Consider the following 21,464-nt stretch of genomic DNA (forward strand, 5'->3'; position numbering starts at 1 on the left):
TAGATAGCCCAGTTATTGAGAAAGGCTATAGGCTATATTTTATCACGCTAAAACTAATAGGAGCGAAGAAATAGAGGAAAATGTGGAAAAAACGGGGATAATTATTTTAAAGGGTTTATTTGAACGTGCTAATCTCAGGAACTACTTGTCTGATTTGAAAAATTCTTTCAGTTTTAGATAGCCCAGTTATCGAGAAAGGCTATAGGCTATATATTATCACACCAAGCCTAATTGGAGCTAAGAAATAGAGGAAAATGTGGAAAAAACGGGGAAAATTATTTGAAAGGGCTTATTTGAACGCGCTAATCTCAGGAACTACTGGTCCGATTTTAAAAATTCTTTCAATGTTAGATAGCCCAGTTATTGTGTGAGTGAGTTTACCGGAGGCCCAATCCCCTACCCTATTCCCTTTCCTACCCTCCCCTATTCCCTTCCCTTCCCTACCCTCCCCTACTCCCTTCCCTTCCCTACCCTCCCCTATTTCCTTCCCTTCCCTTCCCTATTACCTTATTCCCTCTTAAAAGGCCGGCAACGCACTTCCAGATCTTCTGATGCTGCGAGTGTCCATGGGCGACGGAAGTTGCTTTCGCCCGACCCGTTTGCTCGTTTGCCCCCTTATTTCATAAAAAAAAAACTCATGTATTATTTTGATATCGTTGATTATATTAGTATAGATAGAATATGCCTACGTTTTATAAATTAAATTCACGTCAACTTAAAATTTAAATGCATTTCAGCCTATAAAATATTTACAGCGAAATAGCGAAAAAAACCTTTGTGTAACATAAAATTTCGCGCGAACGCCGAGTATAATATTGGTAGAAGTGAAATTGTTTCCTGATAGTCTAGTCCGGTAAATGGAAAACTGTGGGTAGTGGGGTCATGGGGTGAGACAGGGCATGGGGTGAGGATGGGGGAGCCGTTGATTGGGTTTTGATGGGACACATCCCATACACGGGGGACTTTCGCACGACCAACTTTTTATGTATTAACTTTACCGATTCCGCAGTTTGCAATTCGAAACGTGTATGAACATTAAAAGGCTCACGTTTTCTCAAAGTTTCTGGTTATTTTGCAATGAATCTTCCGTACAAAATATGTCAAAATACAATATTTAAAACCACACTAACCAATAACATAATATAGTTGTTGACTTGTTGAGCACCTGATTATTTGGTTGAAAGATGATGGTTAAAAGAATGTTGATAGTAGGTATATTGTGCTGACCACTAAAATCTAACTACTAAGCCATTGTAGCTATAGCCAATCAAAAAAAGATGTACAAAGAAGAATATCTTAAATAAACTCTATCAAAGCATCAAACAAAAATAAATCATCAAAATAAGTGTCTGACCCAGAGACGCTTTTCATTAAAAAGTATTTGCACAAACCAAAAGTAAATCGACGAAAAAAACCAATTCTCTTTCGCTTGTCCAAATAAACAAACGAAAATTGTTTTCGCATTGCGATACAACGGTGCTTTGGTTATAAATCATAATATTAATACGCGAACGGAAAACTTTGTAACCCTTTTTATGGAAAATGGGGAAACGTAGGTGCATAAAATTTTGCACGCTTATAGTTTATATGGTGAAGGAGTGCATCGAACTAATATTATTTTGAAATTATGCTTTTATCATACATTTTTTTAACAAATAAAACATTACACACACTACAACACACACACATGAGAAATGACAGATTTTTTAGTGACAAGCCTATACATACGAATTATACTCTTTTATTTATGGTTTAAGTCTGTTGACAACAAGTTGACACATTGAAAATGGATTATAGTTTTTTTTATTGAATCTAGGATACTATTAGACAATGATTACACGGCCAGTCTGAGATCAGCTAAGTCCCAGAGACAAGAGTTGAAAAAAAAATTATAAAGTCAATATTTTTTACAAAATATAGGTAGGTAGTAGTCCTAATGTCGTTGAAACTAAGGTCGAATTTCGACCATTGGGCGATCTCTAGTTATAATAAATACAGATGACGATCATGATTAAAATTCGTTTATCGCGCGGGAACGGTACATTTTTTTGGGATAATGTCTTTTCACGGGACTTATAAGTATAACCAAATTTTAGCCCAATCATTTCAGCAATTTACGCGTAAAGATGTATGGAAAACGTATAGAAAACGCGGGTACAGATTGTCTCACATACGTGTAATACGGGTCTATGAATCGCTTAATTGACCATTATTATGTGATACTAGCTGTTGTCCGCGACTTCATCCGCGTTAACATAGTATAATAACAAAGATGGATAGTTTTCTCCTTTTTGTTTTTGTGGTTCCTTATACAAAGGGTAAAAACGGACCCTATTTAAGCAAATGTCAAACGCAAACGTCAATAAACTTTCATGTTTCTAACTCAAGAAATGACGGACTTTCATTGAAACTTTCAACCCCTATTTCACCCCCTTGGGGGTAGAATTTTCAGAAACGCTTAAACACGTATCCAATCATTTTTAATCAGTAACCCAAACATAAAATTTCATGTTTCTAACTCAAGAAATAACGGAGTTTCATTCAAACTTTCAACCCCAATTTCACCCCCTTGGGGGTAGAATTTCCAAAAACGCTTAAATACGTATCCATTCATTTTTAATCAGTAACCCAAAAATAAAGTTTCATGTTTCTAACTCAAGAAATGACGGACTTTCATTAAAACCTTCAACCCTTATTTCACCCCCTTCGGGGTAAAATTTTCAAAATTCCTTCCTTAGTGGTTGTCTACTTAATAAAACAACCCTACTCACCAAATTTCGTGGCTGTAACTTTTACAGTTTTTGCTCAGCGATGATGAATCAGTCAGTCAGTCAGTCAGGACATGTAATTTTATTAGTATAGATAGTACTGTAGTACATGTCGAAGAGGGTGGAACACGTCTAGACGGTAGACGGACCCTTCTAATGTAAACTGTAAGCTGTTTGTTCAACGGAACAGTCTTTTCTCTCCTGAGCCTATTGCTTTGTCCTTTTCTTTTCTTTCCTGAATAGAAAGAGACAATAAAACATTGTTTCCTCCCCAGTCCCATTTTTCTTACCTTTTCAATGGCGATTCATAGACATTAGACCCGTATTATACGTACAACCCGTTATTAAGTACTAGCTTCTTCTAGACTTCGTCCGCGTGGACTTCAGTTTATAGCGCGTGATGTCACCAAAATTGGTGTCAAAAGCTTTTATAAAAAAAACCCTGGTACCCCTTAAAACAAAACAGCTGTGCAGTGTGCACATAATATTTAAATATTTTAAATAAAACTTTATATTTTATGCCAAATTTTTAAGCTTATTTAGCCCCCCAATTACACAACTTTACCCATAAACTATTTATCATTGATAGGTTTAAGGTTACGTCACTGCATAGATAAAGTACTGATTTATTAAATAACGCAAAATAGAAATAACAATTAAAAAAAAACGAAAATCGAATGTAAGATAATACCACCTTTTATAGAAAGACTTTTGGGCAAGCGTTAGCGCGATGTAGAAGACGCACGGCGCCATCTATTATAGATTTTTGGAACTAACTTAATTTGAACAAATTTACGCATTTTCACCCCCGTACAACGCTTTTTTTCAGTAAAAAAAGTAGCCTATGTCCTTTCTCAGGCTTTAGACTGTCTGTATACAAAATTTCATTACAATCGTTTCGGTAGTTTTGGCGTGAAAGCGAGACAGACAGACAGACAGACAGAGATACTTTCGCATTTATAATATTAGTATAGATTGCGTATTTGGGTTTAATAATACCACAATAGACATAACTACCAGTAGTTCGACTGCAAAGAAACGGACAGGTTTCAATATCTGTCAAATTCGTCGGGTTTCACTAGGATTATGAACGGATTGTGCCTCGCGCTGGCTGATATAATTTATTTTTAAATATTTAAAATAAAGATTCAGAATTGGATTCTGACAATTTTAATCACATGTGCCAAAACACAAACAACAATACGACCAAAGAGGAACACGTCCAGCGAATATGTCATAGTTTTAAATTCGTAGGTAACAAGTTACCAACCCTAGCGACGATTTTCGTCATAATACGTCAAATTTAAAAATTTCAACATCAGTTCTAAGTCGGCATACTCTATCATTCTGTCTACTCTGATAATACGGACGGACGGTATTATTAAACCCAAGTTTCTAGGTTTCAGTGACGGCAGCCGGTTCCATTGATACCACGCTAGCTGGGTAGGAGGGTACACATTCTCTCCTTTTTTTAGCAAAGTGGGATGGATGACCAACACGACTGCCTGGCAAGAGTTAATACGCTGGAACCACTTTATACACGCTTAAGGAGTGAGCACACTAAGACGGGCCGTGCCGGGGCTCATCGCAAAAATCCACTGCGCCCCAACACAGTGTGCGATACGCGCATCCGCTTCCATACAAATTGTATGGAGGCGGATTTTTGCGATGAGCCCCGGCACGCTGAGCCCCGGCACGGCCCGTCTCAGTGTGCTCACTCCTTTATTCGACGCATGGATTATCGTACTTGTCAGACAATCAGGCGATCAGTCTGTATTGTCCTAATTAACGCGGGAATCAAACCCGCGACCTCCGAGTGTTCTAAACCACTGGACCACCAAGTGTTTGTCACTACAATAACATAATTATACTAATCGTCAGTTAGGCGATTCATGGAGGTGTATTACCCGGATATAGGACAATCAGTTCCCGTTATGGGCCGGATAACCCGAGTCTTGGACTGAAGTAATGAGTCTTGCGGGCCCAATAGATGGCAGATCGCCAAAGAGAGAAATAATTTTGTTGTTGGTTAAATAAAGTCTTGTATTTCGACATTGGCTTTACATTTGGAATTTTTGTATCCGAATTATAATGAATTTTTTGACAATACATTTTACAATACAATACGTTCATTTTTCTGGGATTAAAGTATGTTCATATCAAAAGTGTAATCCGTTCAGCGGCTGAAGCGTGACGAGGTAAGAGGCAGACACATTCCATAATAATAGTATGGATCCAAACCACGAGTCGCAATAAATCATACTTTAAGCCCGGCCGCACATTGTCCGAATTCTGATCAGGAACAGTTGAATTTCGCCGGACCGCCACTCCGCACACTATTCGAAATATCCTTCCGGCGAGTTCGAGCTCACTCGGCTCGGTACAAAATGTAAGAGACAGTGCGGACGTTCAATTGTTTCTGATCAGAAATTTCGGACAATGTGCGGCCGGGCTTAACATTTCATAAATTTGTGACCCGTCTCACAATTATTGACAGTTTGTTTGAGCAACCCCAGGCCCGCAGGCGACAATGTAGTCAAGGTCGAGTTTTGCCGCGTAAGAATTTTAAGTGACCCGCGCAAATACGGTTAAAAAGAGTTTGTATTGTGCTTGTCCTGAGAGTACTAACTGAAATACAAAATGTAATTGGCCCGTCGCTCTTAAAAAGGTTGACTTGAGCAGCGTAGGCTTAGACCATAATATCTATTTAAAGCTATAATAATAATTAATAACTATATGTAACCATATATGAAACGTCCCAGTTTCTGCCTACTGGAATAGGGCATATGTATATTGTTTATGGCACAGACATACACATTTTCCACCCAATTGGACTAACAGTGGGCAACGGGCAAGCTTGGCATTTAATTAAATGCCGTGTGGACCAGCCAAGATATAGATGCGGCATTTGGTTGTTTAGTTTATGTAATCTTGTATCCACTTGAAGCTAGCTAATAGTACGGGAGCCCTAGAACATTTTTTTATTACTATCAAGCTAATTTTTTGTGAGTAGCTTCATTTTGAGACGAACAACATTTTTATCTGCGAAAAATCTTGAAAGTGGTAGCTAGCAGAGATAGAAAGGATTTCATACTTTGACTTGATGGTCCTAAAATATAGATTGTTTTATTTGTAGGACAATGTTACTATTAGTTACTGTTTCTATTATCGAAAAACGAGCTTTTCTCAAAAATAACGTGAATGAACTCAAAAGTACGCTATGTGCCAGAGATACATTTTCCCTCCTGAAAACTTTTATCCTTAGACTATACTGTAATAAAAATTACGAGTCACAGAACCCCAAATAAATTTTGTCATTTTATAAAGTTTTGTGCCTCGATTCGCCATTCTTATAAGCTTACCTCGAAAGGCGCCTCCCCATGGTGCTTGTTGTTGAGTATGAGGAATGAGCAGAGCGGTCCGCGGGCCTTGATCGCCGGCGTCACCTCCACCAGCGTCTCATTCTCCCGGATCAGCCCGTGGTAGCCCTCGTCCGGCTCCGCTAGCTCCAGGTATGGAATGTCTGAAAGAGAGAATACAGTGAGGGAGACGGAAGATTGCACTTAAGTGGCCCGTATCAGCAGGCTTAGCACAATAACAGTAGAAATGTGAAAGAATCGACATACTGACAGATTTTATCGACAAAATGGCGGATTTCTATTGTGTGTCACTTTGTCTATTCTTCCGTAGAAAGAAACCGTTTCTATAGTGACTATAATAAGCCTGCTGGTCAACAAAGGATGTGGTATATGTAGTTATCCAAGTTGGCCCTGCCTTATTGGCATTAACCTAAAGCTTTAGGTATCTATAATGTTAGAGCTATAACAATACTTTTGCAACAAGATTTTTGGACCTAGAGTTTTCACACCTGAACTCAGGGCCCGATCTAAGGGCAGAGCGGCAAAAATGAGGGGCGGCGAAATTGACTCATTCCTGTCTTCCAACCTAGCTATTAGCCACTCACGGTCCATTGACCACCATCCAAATCTGATACATTCCAACCTATTACCGACTCACTCTCTACACTACTACACAACTTACAGAAAACCGGCGTGAAACAGCGTTTGCGCTGTGTTTCGCCGAGTAAGTGAGTTTACCGGAGGCCCAATCCCCTACCCTATTCCATTCCCTTCCCAATTCCCTTCCCTTCCCTACCCTCCTCTATTCCCTCTTAAAAGGCCGGCAACGCACCTGCAGCTCTTCTGATGTTGCGTGTGGCCATGGGCGACGGAAGTTGCTTTCCATCAGGTGACCCGTTTGCTCGTTTGCCCCCTTATTTCATTAAAAAAAACCTACTACAGGTTGTTTATGAATTAATATTCAAGTATTTTACTTAAATATCCCCGCTTCCTTTACCCCCAAAAAACTAGCTCATGACTTATATGTTTTTCTGTATGTAAAGGGCGGCGAAAATGTTCTGCCCGGAGCGGCTAAATAGCTAGATCGGGCCCTGCCTGACCTCAGCAAAAGCATTCCCTAAAAACATTTAAGGGCAAAGCTACGTTTGATGTTACATCAAGTTTCAATAACCCCAAACTGTATCCCCCAGGTAAAGTAATATGCATTATGTGCCGTGCTGAAATATTGCATATGCGGGCCATGCAATTTGGACGGACGCCAGGACAGGCGGTTTCAGCAACTATAACGGAGTTGGGGTAGGCCTACCATCGTTATGGGCATACCAATGACAGTATTAAGGCCGGTATAAATAGTCAGTACTCAAGATGCATCTCGGTCTCAAGACACGGTTCAGGCTCTGTGATTGGTTGGCTGTCAAAATTTGGACCAATCATAGAGCCGAATCGCGTACTTTGTTCAGACGTAATTAATAGTTTCGGAAAACCTAAGAGGAGTCCAGTTTCTGAGATTTTTTAAAAAAGTTTATCTATTCAAAACTTGAACCAATCAACAATCTTATTGAATACATAAAGTCATGTCATAAAACCGGCCATAAATCGGTATTTAGAACAGTGTTTTTCAAAATAAAGATTGTCAGAATGATCGTCAAAAATTCACAATCATTTTTTTACGATGACAAATTGAAATAATCCAGAACGAAATAGAAGTTGCGGGGAGTCATATTTTGATTTTAATTTTTACCTCACCTTCAATACTATTGTGAGATATACTTATGTTAAAAATCACGAATTTTAAGTCTTGGATTTTCTTAATATGCCCCCTCCCCCCCAAGACCTATGGCCCCCCCTATTCCTGGCTACGCCCATGGAAGAAAATCTACTTCGGTGAGTAGCTAGATATCTTAAGAGGAGTCACACCGCCGTTTTTTCCATACAAACGTTGTCCCCTGTTTCCTCCCTGGATAATGCCGGTAGAGTTATGAATTTTTTCCTGAATATCTATGGCCACTATTAGCATGTCCCTATGTTTTCCTTTTTTTCATAATTTTATTATAAAAAAGGTAAGAACGTCCAAAAACCCAAAAAAATGGCCAGATTATCCTCTGTGTTCAAACACCCAGAAAACAAAACTGGTTAGAATATACAAAAAAAAAATAAAACATAGGAACACAGCTCAAGCCTTGCTTTAATTTTTAATGAAAAAAGTACATAAATCGGTTAAGTTTTGGAGAAGGAATCAGCGTACAACGAATCGAAGATTTTCTGTTCTTTTATTTATTAGAACTTTTGTCGTGTTGTCTCTATCGCGCTCTGCGGTGGGAGACTTGAGATTGGTGAGACAGCAATACAAATACCTATTTTCAATTTCTCTCGCCTTTGGGTTAATTCAGAAAATGTTCAAACAAGTTCTAAAGTGTCTAGAGGTAGGTAGATTCTAGAACGGAGTGTCCAATAAAACCAAAGTGCACGCCTTAAACTTTGTAACATCAAGACATTTGCGTAAAATAGTCTAAACAACCCTGAGCTGGGTCAACAGTTTGAGGACATTGAAGGACAAACGTCTCGCCCTCAAGGTGTTTTGGATAACAAGACAATAAAAGATGTTATGATATTATGCTATGAATTACTTTATGGATTACATGACAACAATGATATTCTACTTATACAGATCTGTTACGTTCATACTATTTTCCGGTTTAAATCTCTTCCGAACCACATTGACAAATTTGACAGATAAGTGAAACAAAAGATACGAAATGCCATTTACATAAAAGAGACAGACTAAATAAAAGACGACCCAATTGGGTCGTATTTGAAGCTTCACAACGCGCGCGGTAGTAACATATCTGCTTTGAGTTTTTATATATCATTGCATGACAATAAAAAAGCTGTTGTTTTATTAATTTCTAGACGAAGCCCGCAACTTCGATCGCCCGCAAAAATTTGGTGCGGACTGCGGAGGTACTCAAAGTAGTTAGGTTAACGGTTTGGGCTTGAAGAGGTAATAGACAGACAGAAAAAGAGACGGACAGATAGACACACTTTCGCATTTATAATGTGTATGGATCGTACACGTCAAACAGATAAACAGATAGCACATTACCAAATGAACCTTTTTAGGATAAGGATTAACGACATACTCAAGGTACATCCGCAGAATTAATTTTTAATTATACTCCTGAAATAATTACAAAAGGGTACGCTTTGTAAGCCCGAATCCATTCGAAAAGGTAATAAAACCTTACGTTTCATCTCTGCCAAGTTTCATTTGGCAAATCTGATTTAATGTGTAGAGCGCTCCAATAAAATTTTAAAGTTCGTCCACACGATCCTTCCTACAGGATTGAAAGTCTCATCTATATCATTTCCCTTCTAGTTGTGGAAGAGGAACGTTGCTCGATACAGGCTTAAGCCTACAACTAGGTAGCGTCCATAATAATTGTACTGTTGCTAATGAAATGAAGATTATTATTATCGTTGATTAACGAAGTCGCTAGAATCTTTGCAAAGGGCAGATTCGACGCCCATATTTCAACATCATCAGTTCATACGTGTATTTACTTAAGATTTTTCACTATAATAGGGGAGACCAATTATCTACTGCAGTGCATGAACACAGCGGAAATTCAAAGTAATAGAATAACTGACAGACTTCAGGGATACGTATTTACTATGTCTCTTGCACTTGATTAACTCATTTAAATCCATACAAATTCTTTTTTATTAATTAACTTCCTCAGTATAAAAAAGCAAACAATCAGCACATCGAAATTGCCACAGAATTTCACATTCCTTAAGTACAATCTGAAGGTAACCTGAATACAGGACGGAATTTCAGCCTGTGCGCAGGACGCATGTAACGGTAGCGATAGGCTTATCCCTGATTTCGGGCGCACAATTTAATAATCTCAACAGGCGGGGACGGCCACTAGCCTCCATTACACTAACGTATAACGTAGTAGGGCTGCCACACACTTGATTGATATATCAGACTTTATGTTTGGGAAAGATTTCATGGTAAGAGAAAAAGAATATCCACAACAGAAGCTCCTTTTTTGGAACTCGGTTGAAAATCTGCGTTAGTGTCAAAATATAATTATCTAGAAATGATGTAGCCAAAAACGCTTTTAAATATCTGTTTGAATTACCTTTTGAGTACATACCAAATGTTATGCAAAATTGAAACAAAAAAAAATTAGATAGTACGTATTTATAACAAGTATGAGAGAGGAGTCATGTCAATAAGGCGCGAATTTTATATTTTGTGCCTCGATGTCCTACATCGGACGGATCGGTTTTAAGTCATTGCAATGATTTTCTTTCTTGTCGATCAGCAGCATAATACAGCAGCACATAAAATAATATCTATATATTAATACGTGAGCCAAAAACTTTGTAACCCTATTGACGAAAAATGGGGAAACGTAGTTGAATGAAATTTTGCACAGTTATAGTTTATATGGTGAAGGAGTGCATCGAGCTAATATTATTTTGAAATTATGCTTTTCTCTTACATTTTTTAACAAGTAAAACATTACACACACACTAGGAAAAATGAAAGATTTTTGAGTGACAAGCCTATACATACGAATTATACTCTTTTATTTATGGTTGAAGTCTGTTGACAACAAGGTGACAAATTGAAAATGGATTAAAGTTTTTTTATTGAATCTGAGATACTATTAGTCAATGCTTACACGGCCAGTCTAAGATCAGCTAAGTCTTAGAGACAAGAGTGGAAAAAAAATATGATAAAGTTAATATTTTTTTTAAAAATAAGTGTACGGTTCACTAACACGTACAGTGAACTTGTACGGCTCGGCATGACATTGAACCGGCACGTTTGCTTACTCATCATTTAAACTTGTACGGATCGGTATGACATTGACCGGCACGTCTGAACTTGTATAAATTTATGCATTTAAGCAGAACAGCAGCAGTGTTATAACAGAGCAAGAACAGAGCAATAACAGAGCATTATCAAGCATCAAGAGCGTATCATTTAACACCTATCAGCAGCATTAGCATCTCTATCAGCATCAGCATCTCTATCAGCATCAGCATCTCTATCAGTATCAGCATCATCCAGCATCCAGCAACTGTAGGACACAACCCCTACATATGGTCCTTCGAGCAAGGAATCAACGCATCTGTGGTTTATCAGGAGCACAACTTACCAGCATTGAAAATAAGCTGTAAGGAGCATCATCATCAAGGTCACAGCAGCTAAAGACGTACAGCACAACATCATCAGGTACTGCAAGGAACATCACTTATCATTTGGTGTGTTTTTATTGTCTTGATACGGTAGCGAATCGGCTCAACCGGTCTCCCACAAGCGGGTCGTCCCGGAAGAGTTGAGACAGAACGCACATACTGTAAAGACTCTTAACACCCTCCATCATCATGCAAGAGCTACTGGCACGTCAGAGCGCTATAATTAAGGAGATCGAGAAGATCCACATCAATTATAAAAAGGACTCCGCAATTAGAAAAACGTCGGAATATTTTAAAAAACGTATCACGGCAATAGATAACTTGTGGGGTGAATTTGAACAAAACAACAAAACACTGCAGGGAGTCGAAGACAAGTCATCAGAATATTTTAAGAAAGAAATCTACTCTGAGGTTAAGCAATTTTATATAACATTAAGAGCCACCGTGATATCGGACTCTGAAAGGCCCCCGACTCCGACTATCACACAGATTTCATCACCTTCTACTTCCAAGACAACTCCGGGGACTGTATTTCAAGTGCCAAAAATCCATCTTGATGCTAGCCAGGATCATCAAGAGATTTTGGTACAGCAGTACGCTAAATTTCGGGCACTAGAGCGGCAACTAAAACGCATCAGTGAACAAGACATCGAAGAGAAGTGGGAGATTGAAGAAGAGTTACGCAGTCTTCAACAGCGATGGCATAACATCGATGAACTCCATCTACGCATCGATAGCCTATCATCCGAAATTGACAGCCAATATGAAGAGGCATTTACAGCAATAGAATCTAAATACCTCGCCACGAGAAGAAATCTTAATCAGAAATTAAGCGCTAACTTGCACTTACAACAATCCCTGCCCCAGATAGAAATACCTATATTTACTGGAAAATATGTGCAGTGGCCTACTTTCCACGATTTGTATACAGAGGCCATACACAACAACAAGCATATTACGAACGCACAAAAAATGCAGCATTTAAAATGCAAGATCAAAGGGGAGGCAGAGCGTATGATCCAACATCTTCATATATCGGCTGAGAACTATGAGGTCGCCTGGGAAATTTTAAATCACCGATACAACAATCCCCAACTACTTTTCACAAAACAAATTGAACTTTTTCTCAATCAACCGAACATCAATAAGCAGTCATCATATGAACTAAAGAAATTGTACGACACCACTACAGAATGTATCCACGCCATTCATAACTTGGGAGTGGATACAAACAGCTGGGATCCGTTATTGGTCCACATTCTGTGCAAAAAGCTAGATATGGATACTTACAGCGACTACAAGGAAGCTCGCAAAGAACCGCGCTCTCTTCCTACTCTCGAAGAGTTTATGACATTTATTGAGAGCAAATTTACAGCCCTAGAGCCCATTCAGCGCAGGGAAAAGGGAAATAACATCACCACCAGACAAGTTCATCAAACATCGAGATCGTCCAATAGTAACAAGAAGCCGACTGTGTCACAGTATCCAAACAGACATATTTTCAGCAAGGGACTTTATCAAGCCGCCCCAACGTACACACGAAAGTCATGTATTGTGTGTAAAGCATCCCATGATCTTTACATGTGTACAACATTTTTTAACCTATCAGGCAGAGAGCAAATAGAGATTTTGCAAAAACATAATATCTGCATAAATTGTCTCTACACACATCATAATAGACCATGTATATCAACGCGGCGTTGCAAGCAGTGCAATAGTGCGTTGCAACCGCATAACACGAAAATTCATGAGTCAGTCGTGTACTCAAACAGCAAACTGCAAACATCGCAGAACGTGGACGTGTGGCGGTCAACAACAGACGCTCCAAATTCCAGCAAAACACCGAAACGTCACTATTCATATGCAATATTAAAACAAGAAGAAAATGTATCCAAGAACTGGGAAATCAAGAACAACAGCAAAGAGTCATCAGATAGCCTCAAACAGTTTATTCATCAAAATGAGTCACTGGGTCACATACGTAAAGAAAATGACACCACAAACAGCATTATTGTCCCAGGTCAGGACTCGACTGTGAAAGGAGACACCTTTACGTTGCTGGGACGTCACAACTCGAACAACATCAATATCAAAATGCAACATCAGCAAGGAATTATGCTACCTACAACATCAACATTGAATAACTTTATTAATACATCGGTCTCCATACCTAGCACAAAAAGAGACGATGGAGTGTACGGGACCATACAGCAACAGATTCCTGGTCCAAAGAAAGCGAACATCAATGACCATCGAGCAGTCGGGAGACGCCGCCAGAGGAGCCGACGGAGCGGACCAGTCCCACGCCCGCACCCCCCGTCTACGCGCTGCCCGCACGCCTGTGTCGGAGCGAGGAATGCGCCTCCACAGCGACATCGACGGTCACATTCCCCAGACTTCCCCGGATAGACTAAATCTTTCCCTTTTAGTACTTAATTTGTTAAAGGTTTAGTTCTCGTTATCTCTTAAATTAATTTGCGTTTATATTTTTTAGATTCTTTATTTTCTTTTAGAGTGGCAAGATGTACGGTTCACTAACACGTACAGTGAACTTGTACGGCTCGGCATGACATTGAACCGGCACGTTTGCTTACTCATCATTTAAACTTGTACGGATCGGTATGACATTGACCGGCACGTCTGAACTTGTATAAATTTATGCATTTAAGCAGAACAGCAGCAGTGTTATAACAGAGCAAGAACAGAGCAATAACAGAGCATTATCAAGCATCAAGAGCGTATCATTTAACACCTATCAGCAGCATTAGCATCTCTATCAGCATCAGCATCTCTATCAGCATCAGCATCTCTATCAGTATCAGCATCATCCAGCATCCAGCAACTGTAGGACACAACCCCTACAATAAGTATGGGTAGTAGTCCTAATGTCTTTGAAACTAAGGTCGAATTTCGACCATTGGGCGATCTCTAGTTATATTTAATATTAAAGTACTTAGTACATTTATGAAGGTAAACATATTTTTCACAGAAAACATGTAAGTAAAATGATTGTGGCAACCCTATTTTAGATGGCAGTGTTTTTGCGGGTTTTAATGAAACAAGTGGCGGTACTGTTCCCGCCCATGCCGCCCTAACACAGATTTCGTTATAACATTTTCCTATACACTTCACTTTTATTATAAGTGCTGTATTATACCATAGATACATATGCGAATGTGTACGCCCGTTAACTAATAAAATTAGGTATACTGTTACTAGACGTTCCACGTGGCTTCGCCCGCGTAAATAATATATTTCACAGACGAATTAGTCTACAAAAAATAGCCTATGATCCTTCACGTGGTCTACTTCTTATCTGTGCCAACTGCCAAATAACATAAAAAAAAAATCTATTTAATAAACTATCAGAAAATCTAAGCTAACTGAGCAATAGTGATTTATTATAACTTCAAAGAATAAAAAAATGTTTGAAGTCGAGAAAATGTTGTAAAAGCCATATTTGTTGGTGACGTGTCTTTTACTACAAAATGTTTGATAGTATTATCTTCAATATAGTATATATTATGTAGTATTAACCACGAAATTAAAAATATGTCGCTTACTATATAAATTTCAAAAATTGATTGAAACAATTGCGCATTACAACATTTTCAAAGAAGAAAACTGGGTTTATAATGAGTTAAAAATGTTGTAAAAGCCATTTTTTTTTTGCGAATTTGCACATTTCGAATATACAGATTATAGATTGATAGAGCTCGCGATTCTGAGTAAGAAAACCGTCAAAAACTCGTTTTGGCCAAAATGGCTTTTACGACGTTTCTACCCAGAGGGGTCGATATGGCTTGGCTTGCGTGAGCTTGTGGACGCTTGTATCCGATCCGGTGTAGGGTCGGTTTTTGGACACAGATCAAAGGGCGCTTGCGAGTTGCGACGCGTTCACACGTTGGCGCGCGTAGTAGCCGCTGTGAAAGATTAAAACCAAACGAAATAGCCGACACAAGTTCGCTATCCGCCATGCTTGGATGTAGTGTACGTAATAGGTACATTGACGCATTCACAAGCGTGTAAACGACTTCCAAATGCCAAGCGAGATTTGTGGACGCTTGTGCCTTGTGGATGCTTGCCAAGCCTTGGCAAACATGGAAACGCAGCATTAGACATGGAAAACTTATAGGCACTTAGATAATAAGTATATCCTGTCACCTGTGTAGGCATCTTCTTAAGTCTGTAGTCAAATAATAGCAAACAAACATGTCAAAAATGTTACTGGTCCCAAGTAAGCAGTGAATATTCAAAGGTTTATGGGGTAGAAATGTATGTTTACTTTGACCCTGAAATCGAACTCGTTTACGACCGCGCAAATAGAGGTCCGGAGGTCGGGGTAATGGGGTACAAATAACTAAATCCGAACACAGAGGCTGTAAAATCAGACCTTATGAATAAGATGAGAATATTCTGATTGGTTTCTCAGAATCGTTCTTTTTTAACCGACTTCCAAAAAATGAGTAGGTTATATGTTCGGCTGTGGATATGTTTTTTTCGAAATAAGGCGCCAATCAAAATACCTCAAAGTTAATTACAATAAATTAGGGCGGACACTCATTTGCAACGGACGTTTCGTTCTAAAAAGCTTCGATTTAATAGAGTATTTTTTTTATGAAATAAGGGGGCAAACGAGCAAACGGGTCACCTGATGGAAAGTAACTTTCGTCGCCCATGGACACTCGCAGCATCAGAAGAGCTGCAGGTGCGTTGCCGTCCTTTAAGAGGGAATAGGGTAATAGGGGAGGGTAGGGATGGGAAGGGAAGGGAAAAGGGGAGGATAGGGAAGGGAATTGGGCCTCCGGTAGACTCACTCACTCGGCGAAACACAGCGCAAGCGCTGTTTCACGCCAGTTTTCTGTGAGAACGTGGTATTTCTCCGGTCGAGCCGGCCCATTCGTACCGAAGCATGGCTCTCCCACGTATAAATATTATATATTAATTCTCCCACGTAGTATCATTAATACCTCGATCGTGGGAATGACAGACACAATAGATTTTCAATTGTTATGCGACAGCCGGGTGCCGCTTGAGGATTGATGGGTTAAATCAATGAATCCAGTTCTATACTTAATTACTTTTTGTATATTATCCCTCTTGTCCTTGTCTATCAAGCCACTTTTCTAACGTACCGGACAGTCTTTATCCGTAGGGCGTAGACCGTAACAAAATATCAGTAAAATGTTTGCATATATTTGTCACTTGTGTGAGAGTACATAAAATTTATACGTGGGAGAGCCATGCTTCGGCACGAATGGGCCGGTTCGACCGGAGAAATACCACGTTCTCACAGAAAGCCGGCGTGAAACAGCGCTTGCGCTGTGTTTCGCCGAGTGAGTGAGTTTACCGGAGGCCCAATTCCCTTCCCTATACTCCCCTATTCCCTTCCTTTCCCATCCCTACCCTCCCCTATTACCCTATTCCCTCTTAAAAGGCCGGCAACGCACCTGCAGCTCTTCTGATGCTGCGAGTGTCCATGGGCGACGGAAGTTGCTTTCCATCAGGTGACCCGTTTGCTCGTTTGCCCCCTTCTTTCATAAAAAAAAATGTATGTATACCTCTGTATGTAACTAGTCACTACCCAAGAATTCTCCAAAACCGTTCTGATATCTACACAATAAAATTAATAACATACAGTAACGCATTTTATGAAAATTCCCAGCTCTCGTAATAAAAGCTAAGTAATTTGCATGCGCCATTTAGCGGTATTCTTCAAAAATGTCACAACAACAGTGGCCCACATATCCCCATATTCCCGCACGTACCCCTAACCCCAGTAATAATATCGTAGCTCGTCACGTTTTTAATTCATGCACCCCGTAGTGTGCTAGAGCTAAGTGCACGTAGGACGTTGTGGCCACGTAACTCTAGTTTCAGCGTATGGCCGCGCGAGTGGTCGCTTGCAGGTCGCGAAAAGAAGCTTGTTTTTGCCCTAAGAAATATAAAGTAGTAATCGTAACTGTCTCAAGCCAATATACTAGATTTTTAGAATTAATAATTCGATCTTGTCTTGAACTGAATTTTTCTAAGTATAGGTAGTATAATATTACATGGAGGCATGCGTAATTATTAAAAGGCTATAAAATAAACTATCTCTGCAATTCCATACAAAAACATTGTAATGCTTAATGCATTAGAGTTGTTGAAATCTTCGTTGGAATCTATTACTATTCCAATCACTGATAGGTAATAGATTACTTTAATCCTTCGATCGTGGATTCTTGGAAATCTATTGTGTCTCGCTCAACGGTGAGCTTATGGGGCTTGACGGGTTAAGTAAAAGTCACTTCGTTTTTTCCGCCGCTACATTCCGATGGCGACTAATCGCGCGACTTATCGCCGAATCCGCGGTTTCATGGTTGCACTACATTGTAGCGCAAACGTAATATTCAGGATGTTTACATCCGTGTGTAGCGCTAATGTAATTAGGGATGGGAATCGGTAAACAGGGGTTATCGAGTTTCGAAAACATCGACTTAATTAATCGTAGATACGAGCTTTTTAATTTCGCAATGCATTTGCTTAAAATTGATTCTACCATTATCGAGTTACAAAAATGTACCTATCGAATTCAATAACTGGAGTACGAATCTTTTTATTTCAGCTTTATTAACTAGATTACAAAAAACTGAATACACAACTTGGAAAATAAAAGAAAATCTCGTTCGAAAAGTTGAAACATCTTTCATATTTTAGAGTCTGTTAAAAAGGTTTATCTGCAAAGTTAAGATGCTTAGCCAATTCAGCAATCCACTTGCCAAGTTTTAGCTTCCTTTGACAAGACAAGAGCCAGTGACAGGCAGACTTTCGTCATTATATAGAAGCTGACAATTTTCCTGTATTTGACTCCTATAGAGGTAAAAACGACCAGGGGAGTGAGCCAAGATCTTTTCGTTTTCGATACGTTATAGAATCGCCGATGGTTTGGGCTGTGCGTCAATATATCTTTATGTCAATCAGTCAGTCAGTCACCTTTGAGTTTATATATATATATATATATATATTAAGATAATTTAAAAAATTGGTAAGAACCTCGGAATTCGAGATAACCAGATGTAAGTCTGTAAATATTTGCTCTCCGCCCTCTTTATCGCAAACGGTTCACCGTATGACATTTGAACAAAAGTTGTAGAGAATTTTGTATTCTACATTATGGTAATAAATACCAATAGTAAAAAGCCCATATGAAATGAAATATTTACAAAAAAAAGTGCAAAAACCGATTTTTGTGACCTTTTGACCTTGAAATTTAATAGTTGCGCACACCCTACCACATGTAGGTTTTGAGACAACATTTAGGGTGCCAATATACAAATATTTACAGCCTTACCGCTGGGTATCTCGAATTCCGAGGTGAACTTACTATATAGGTATACTAACTGGCTGTTGGGCCAACACAGGATTTATTTTATCGATATAATATTAACCGCACTAATGACAATGCATAAGCCGTGTGTACACCACGTAATAAGTTGCGGGAAAAGTAATAAATAATAAATTACCAGGAAATTACAAAAAGAAAATTCATGATGGATATTGTTCGAGGATTGTTTTCTTCATAGATTAAGGGCCTGTTTCACCACTTCCTGATAAGTACCGGATAGGCTATCCACCACTTAACTTGACAGATTCTGGGCCTGTTTCACCACTTCCTGATAAGTGCCGGATAGGCGACCACTTATTTGACAGATTCTCCATACTCGTACTCTATCTGTCAAGTTAAGTGAAGGATAGCCTATCCAGCACTCATCAAGAAGTGGTGGTAGTGGTGGAACAGGCCCAGAATATGGAAAATCTGTCAAATAAGTTGTGCCTATCCGGCACTTTATCAGGAAGTGGCGACACAGGCCGTAAGGGCCAACCCACACGTACCACAACCACACCACGTCGCAACGACAAAATGCCGTCAAGCAGTGGTTAGTGGTTACGTGTGAATGGTGTCGCTGCAGCTTTTTGTAGTTGCGTTGTGGTACCAACAAAATGCCGACGTGGTTGCGTTGTCGCCAGTGGTTGCGACGTGGTTGCGACGTGGTCGGTCGCGGTTGCGATGTAGTCGGTATTTGACAAGTGGTCGACAACGACTGCAAAATGTGGTACGTGTGAATGGTCTATACCCCACTCGGGCTAACTTGTCGCTAGAGGTCATTGCCATCCTGTCAAAAACTTGTCATTTTCCATATAAACCGCGATTGACAATGAAGTGTCAGATATTGTCAGTCGTGGTTTTATATGGAAAATGACAAGTTTTTGACAGGGAGTCACTGACTGCTAGCGACAAGTTAGCCCGAGTAGAGTATAGTAACTAGTTCATATTATGAGTGCTACAATATTGTCTATAGTCTACCTATTAGGTTATTCTACTTTAGACTGACTTCAATATTATCATCTACTTATCTGTAATCGAACTGTTGTTGAGAACCTAACTGTTAGTAGCTATGCGCAGCTAAGTTTGAAACCAATCTTTGTAATATACTTAAATGATAGTATGAAAACCTAATTTCCTAAAATAACTTGGACAAAGACAGCGGTAATAAAGTGTTAAGAAAACCACCTGAGTCTTTATTTATTTACAGGTAATTCCAGAACATAGAGTTCATAAAAATCGTCATAAGGCTGGGCGTACGTTTTGTGACGTCTTTGGTTGTCTTTGCCTTATTTTTAAATTTCTCTCTGAGGGCCTTATCACATTGGCGATGAGCGAGCGATTTGAAAGCGACGCGACTACGCAGCGCACACGCCGCGATGACGCCGCGATTGCGCGGCGTTCACGCAGCTTGCCTTCGGCGTTTTGGACACTCAGCAGCAAAATGGATTCTGACGTCACTCCGTAGACGAGTCTACTATATTAAATAATAATAATCTGTGTAGACGAGTGTACAAAATGGCGTCCACGCCACGCCGCGACGACGCTGCGCTGTCGCGACGTACACGCCGCGCAATCGCGTCGCTTTCATATCGCTCGCTAATCGCCAGTGTGATAAGGCACTTAGGGTTAATTCAGACCGCAAAGCGTCGCGCAGATGCATTTCTAAATTTGTATGGATTTAACATATTTTTAACAGTGTGAGAGTTGAGACGTCTTGCAAATCTGTCAAACCCTACAGAAATGCATCTACGCGTCACGTTGCGGTCTGATTTCACCCTTAGGGTGCCGCGTAAATATCTTTTCATATAAATCATTACTCACAGAATATTATTACGCTCGCGTGAATAAAGTAGGAATTTTCCATGAAACTAAATGCAGCAGAATTTCTGCCGACCGAAATTCTGCGACTCACGACTCACAAATTACGCTCGTATAACTCGTTTGGCCTCTTCACCCTTACCACAATACACATAACGACCAGTAGTTCGACTGCAAAGAGACGGACAGGTTTCAATATCTGTCAAATTCGTCGGGTTTCACTAGGATTATAAATGGAATGTGCCTCGCGCTGGCTGATATAATTTATTTTTAAATATTTAAAATAAAGATTTCAAAATTGGATTCTGACAATTTTAATCGCATGTGCCAAAACACAAACAACAATACGACCAAAGAGGAACACGTTCAGCGAATATGTCATAGTTTTAAATTCGTAGGTAACAAGTTAACAACCCTAGCGACGATTTTCGTCATAATACGTCAAATTTAAAAAATTCAACATCAGTTCTAAGTCGGCATACTCTATCATTCTGTCTACTCTGCCCTTACCTACTATTAGATATATTTACACAGCGAATATAGCTACGGAAGGTTTGTCTAGCACATTAAAAATGTCAAATGACAGAAAGCGGGCCTTAATTGCAGTGTAAATTTCTTTATGAGTGAAAATAAAGTGGTTTCTTAACATTTTCAAGCAAAAAGAGAAATGTCAGGCCTCTACAAGAAACTCTACGATGTCCTGACAGCTTACTGTCGCCGCTTTTCTTTACTCTCGACCGTTTTCGATGACTTTACCTGAAACAATAAAAAAATATATAATAATAATAATAATAATATCTATGGACGCCACACACCACGTCAGTCTGGCCCCGTGCTAAGTACCTGAAGGACTTGTGTTACAGGTACCAGACAACGGAAATATATTTAATACTTTTATACTATACATATATTTAAGATTTTTATTATATCATA

General features: G+C 39.4%; 1 protein-coding gene across 2 annotated transcripts in view; it reads right to left on the bottom strand.

The window, feature by feature from the left end:
- LOC121736795 (calsyntenin-1) overlaps positions 1 to 21,464 on the bottom strand; it is a 311,606-nt gene that overhangs the window by 26,649 nt on the left and 263,493 nt on the right. For both annotated transcript variants that reach the window (XM_042128184.1, XM_042128183.1), the window contains exon 2: positions 6,131 to 6,291. In XM_042128184.1, the coding sequence (XP_041984118.1) occupies positions 6,131 to 6,291 (161 nt within the window). The remainder of the gene's footprint in view (positions 1 to 6,130; positions 6,292 to 21,464) is intronic.

The sequence above is a fragment of the Aricia agestis genome, chromosome 19, assembly GCF_905147365.1.
Source record: "Aricia agestis chromosome 19, ilAriAges1.1, whole genome shotgun sequence".
NCBI lineage: Eukaryota > Metazoa > Arthropoda > Insecta > Lepidoptera > Lycaenidae > Aricia > Aricia agestis.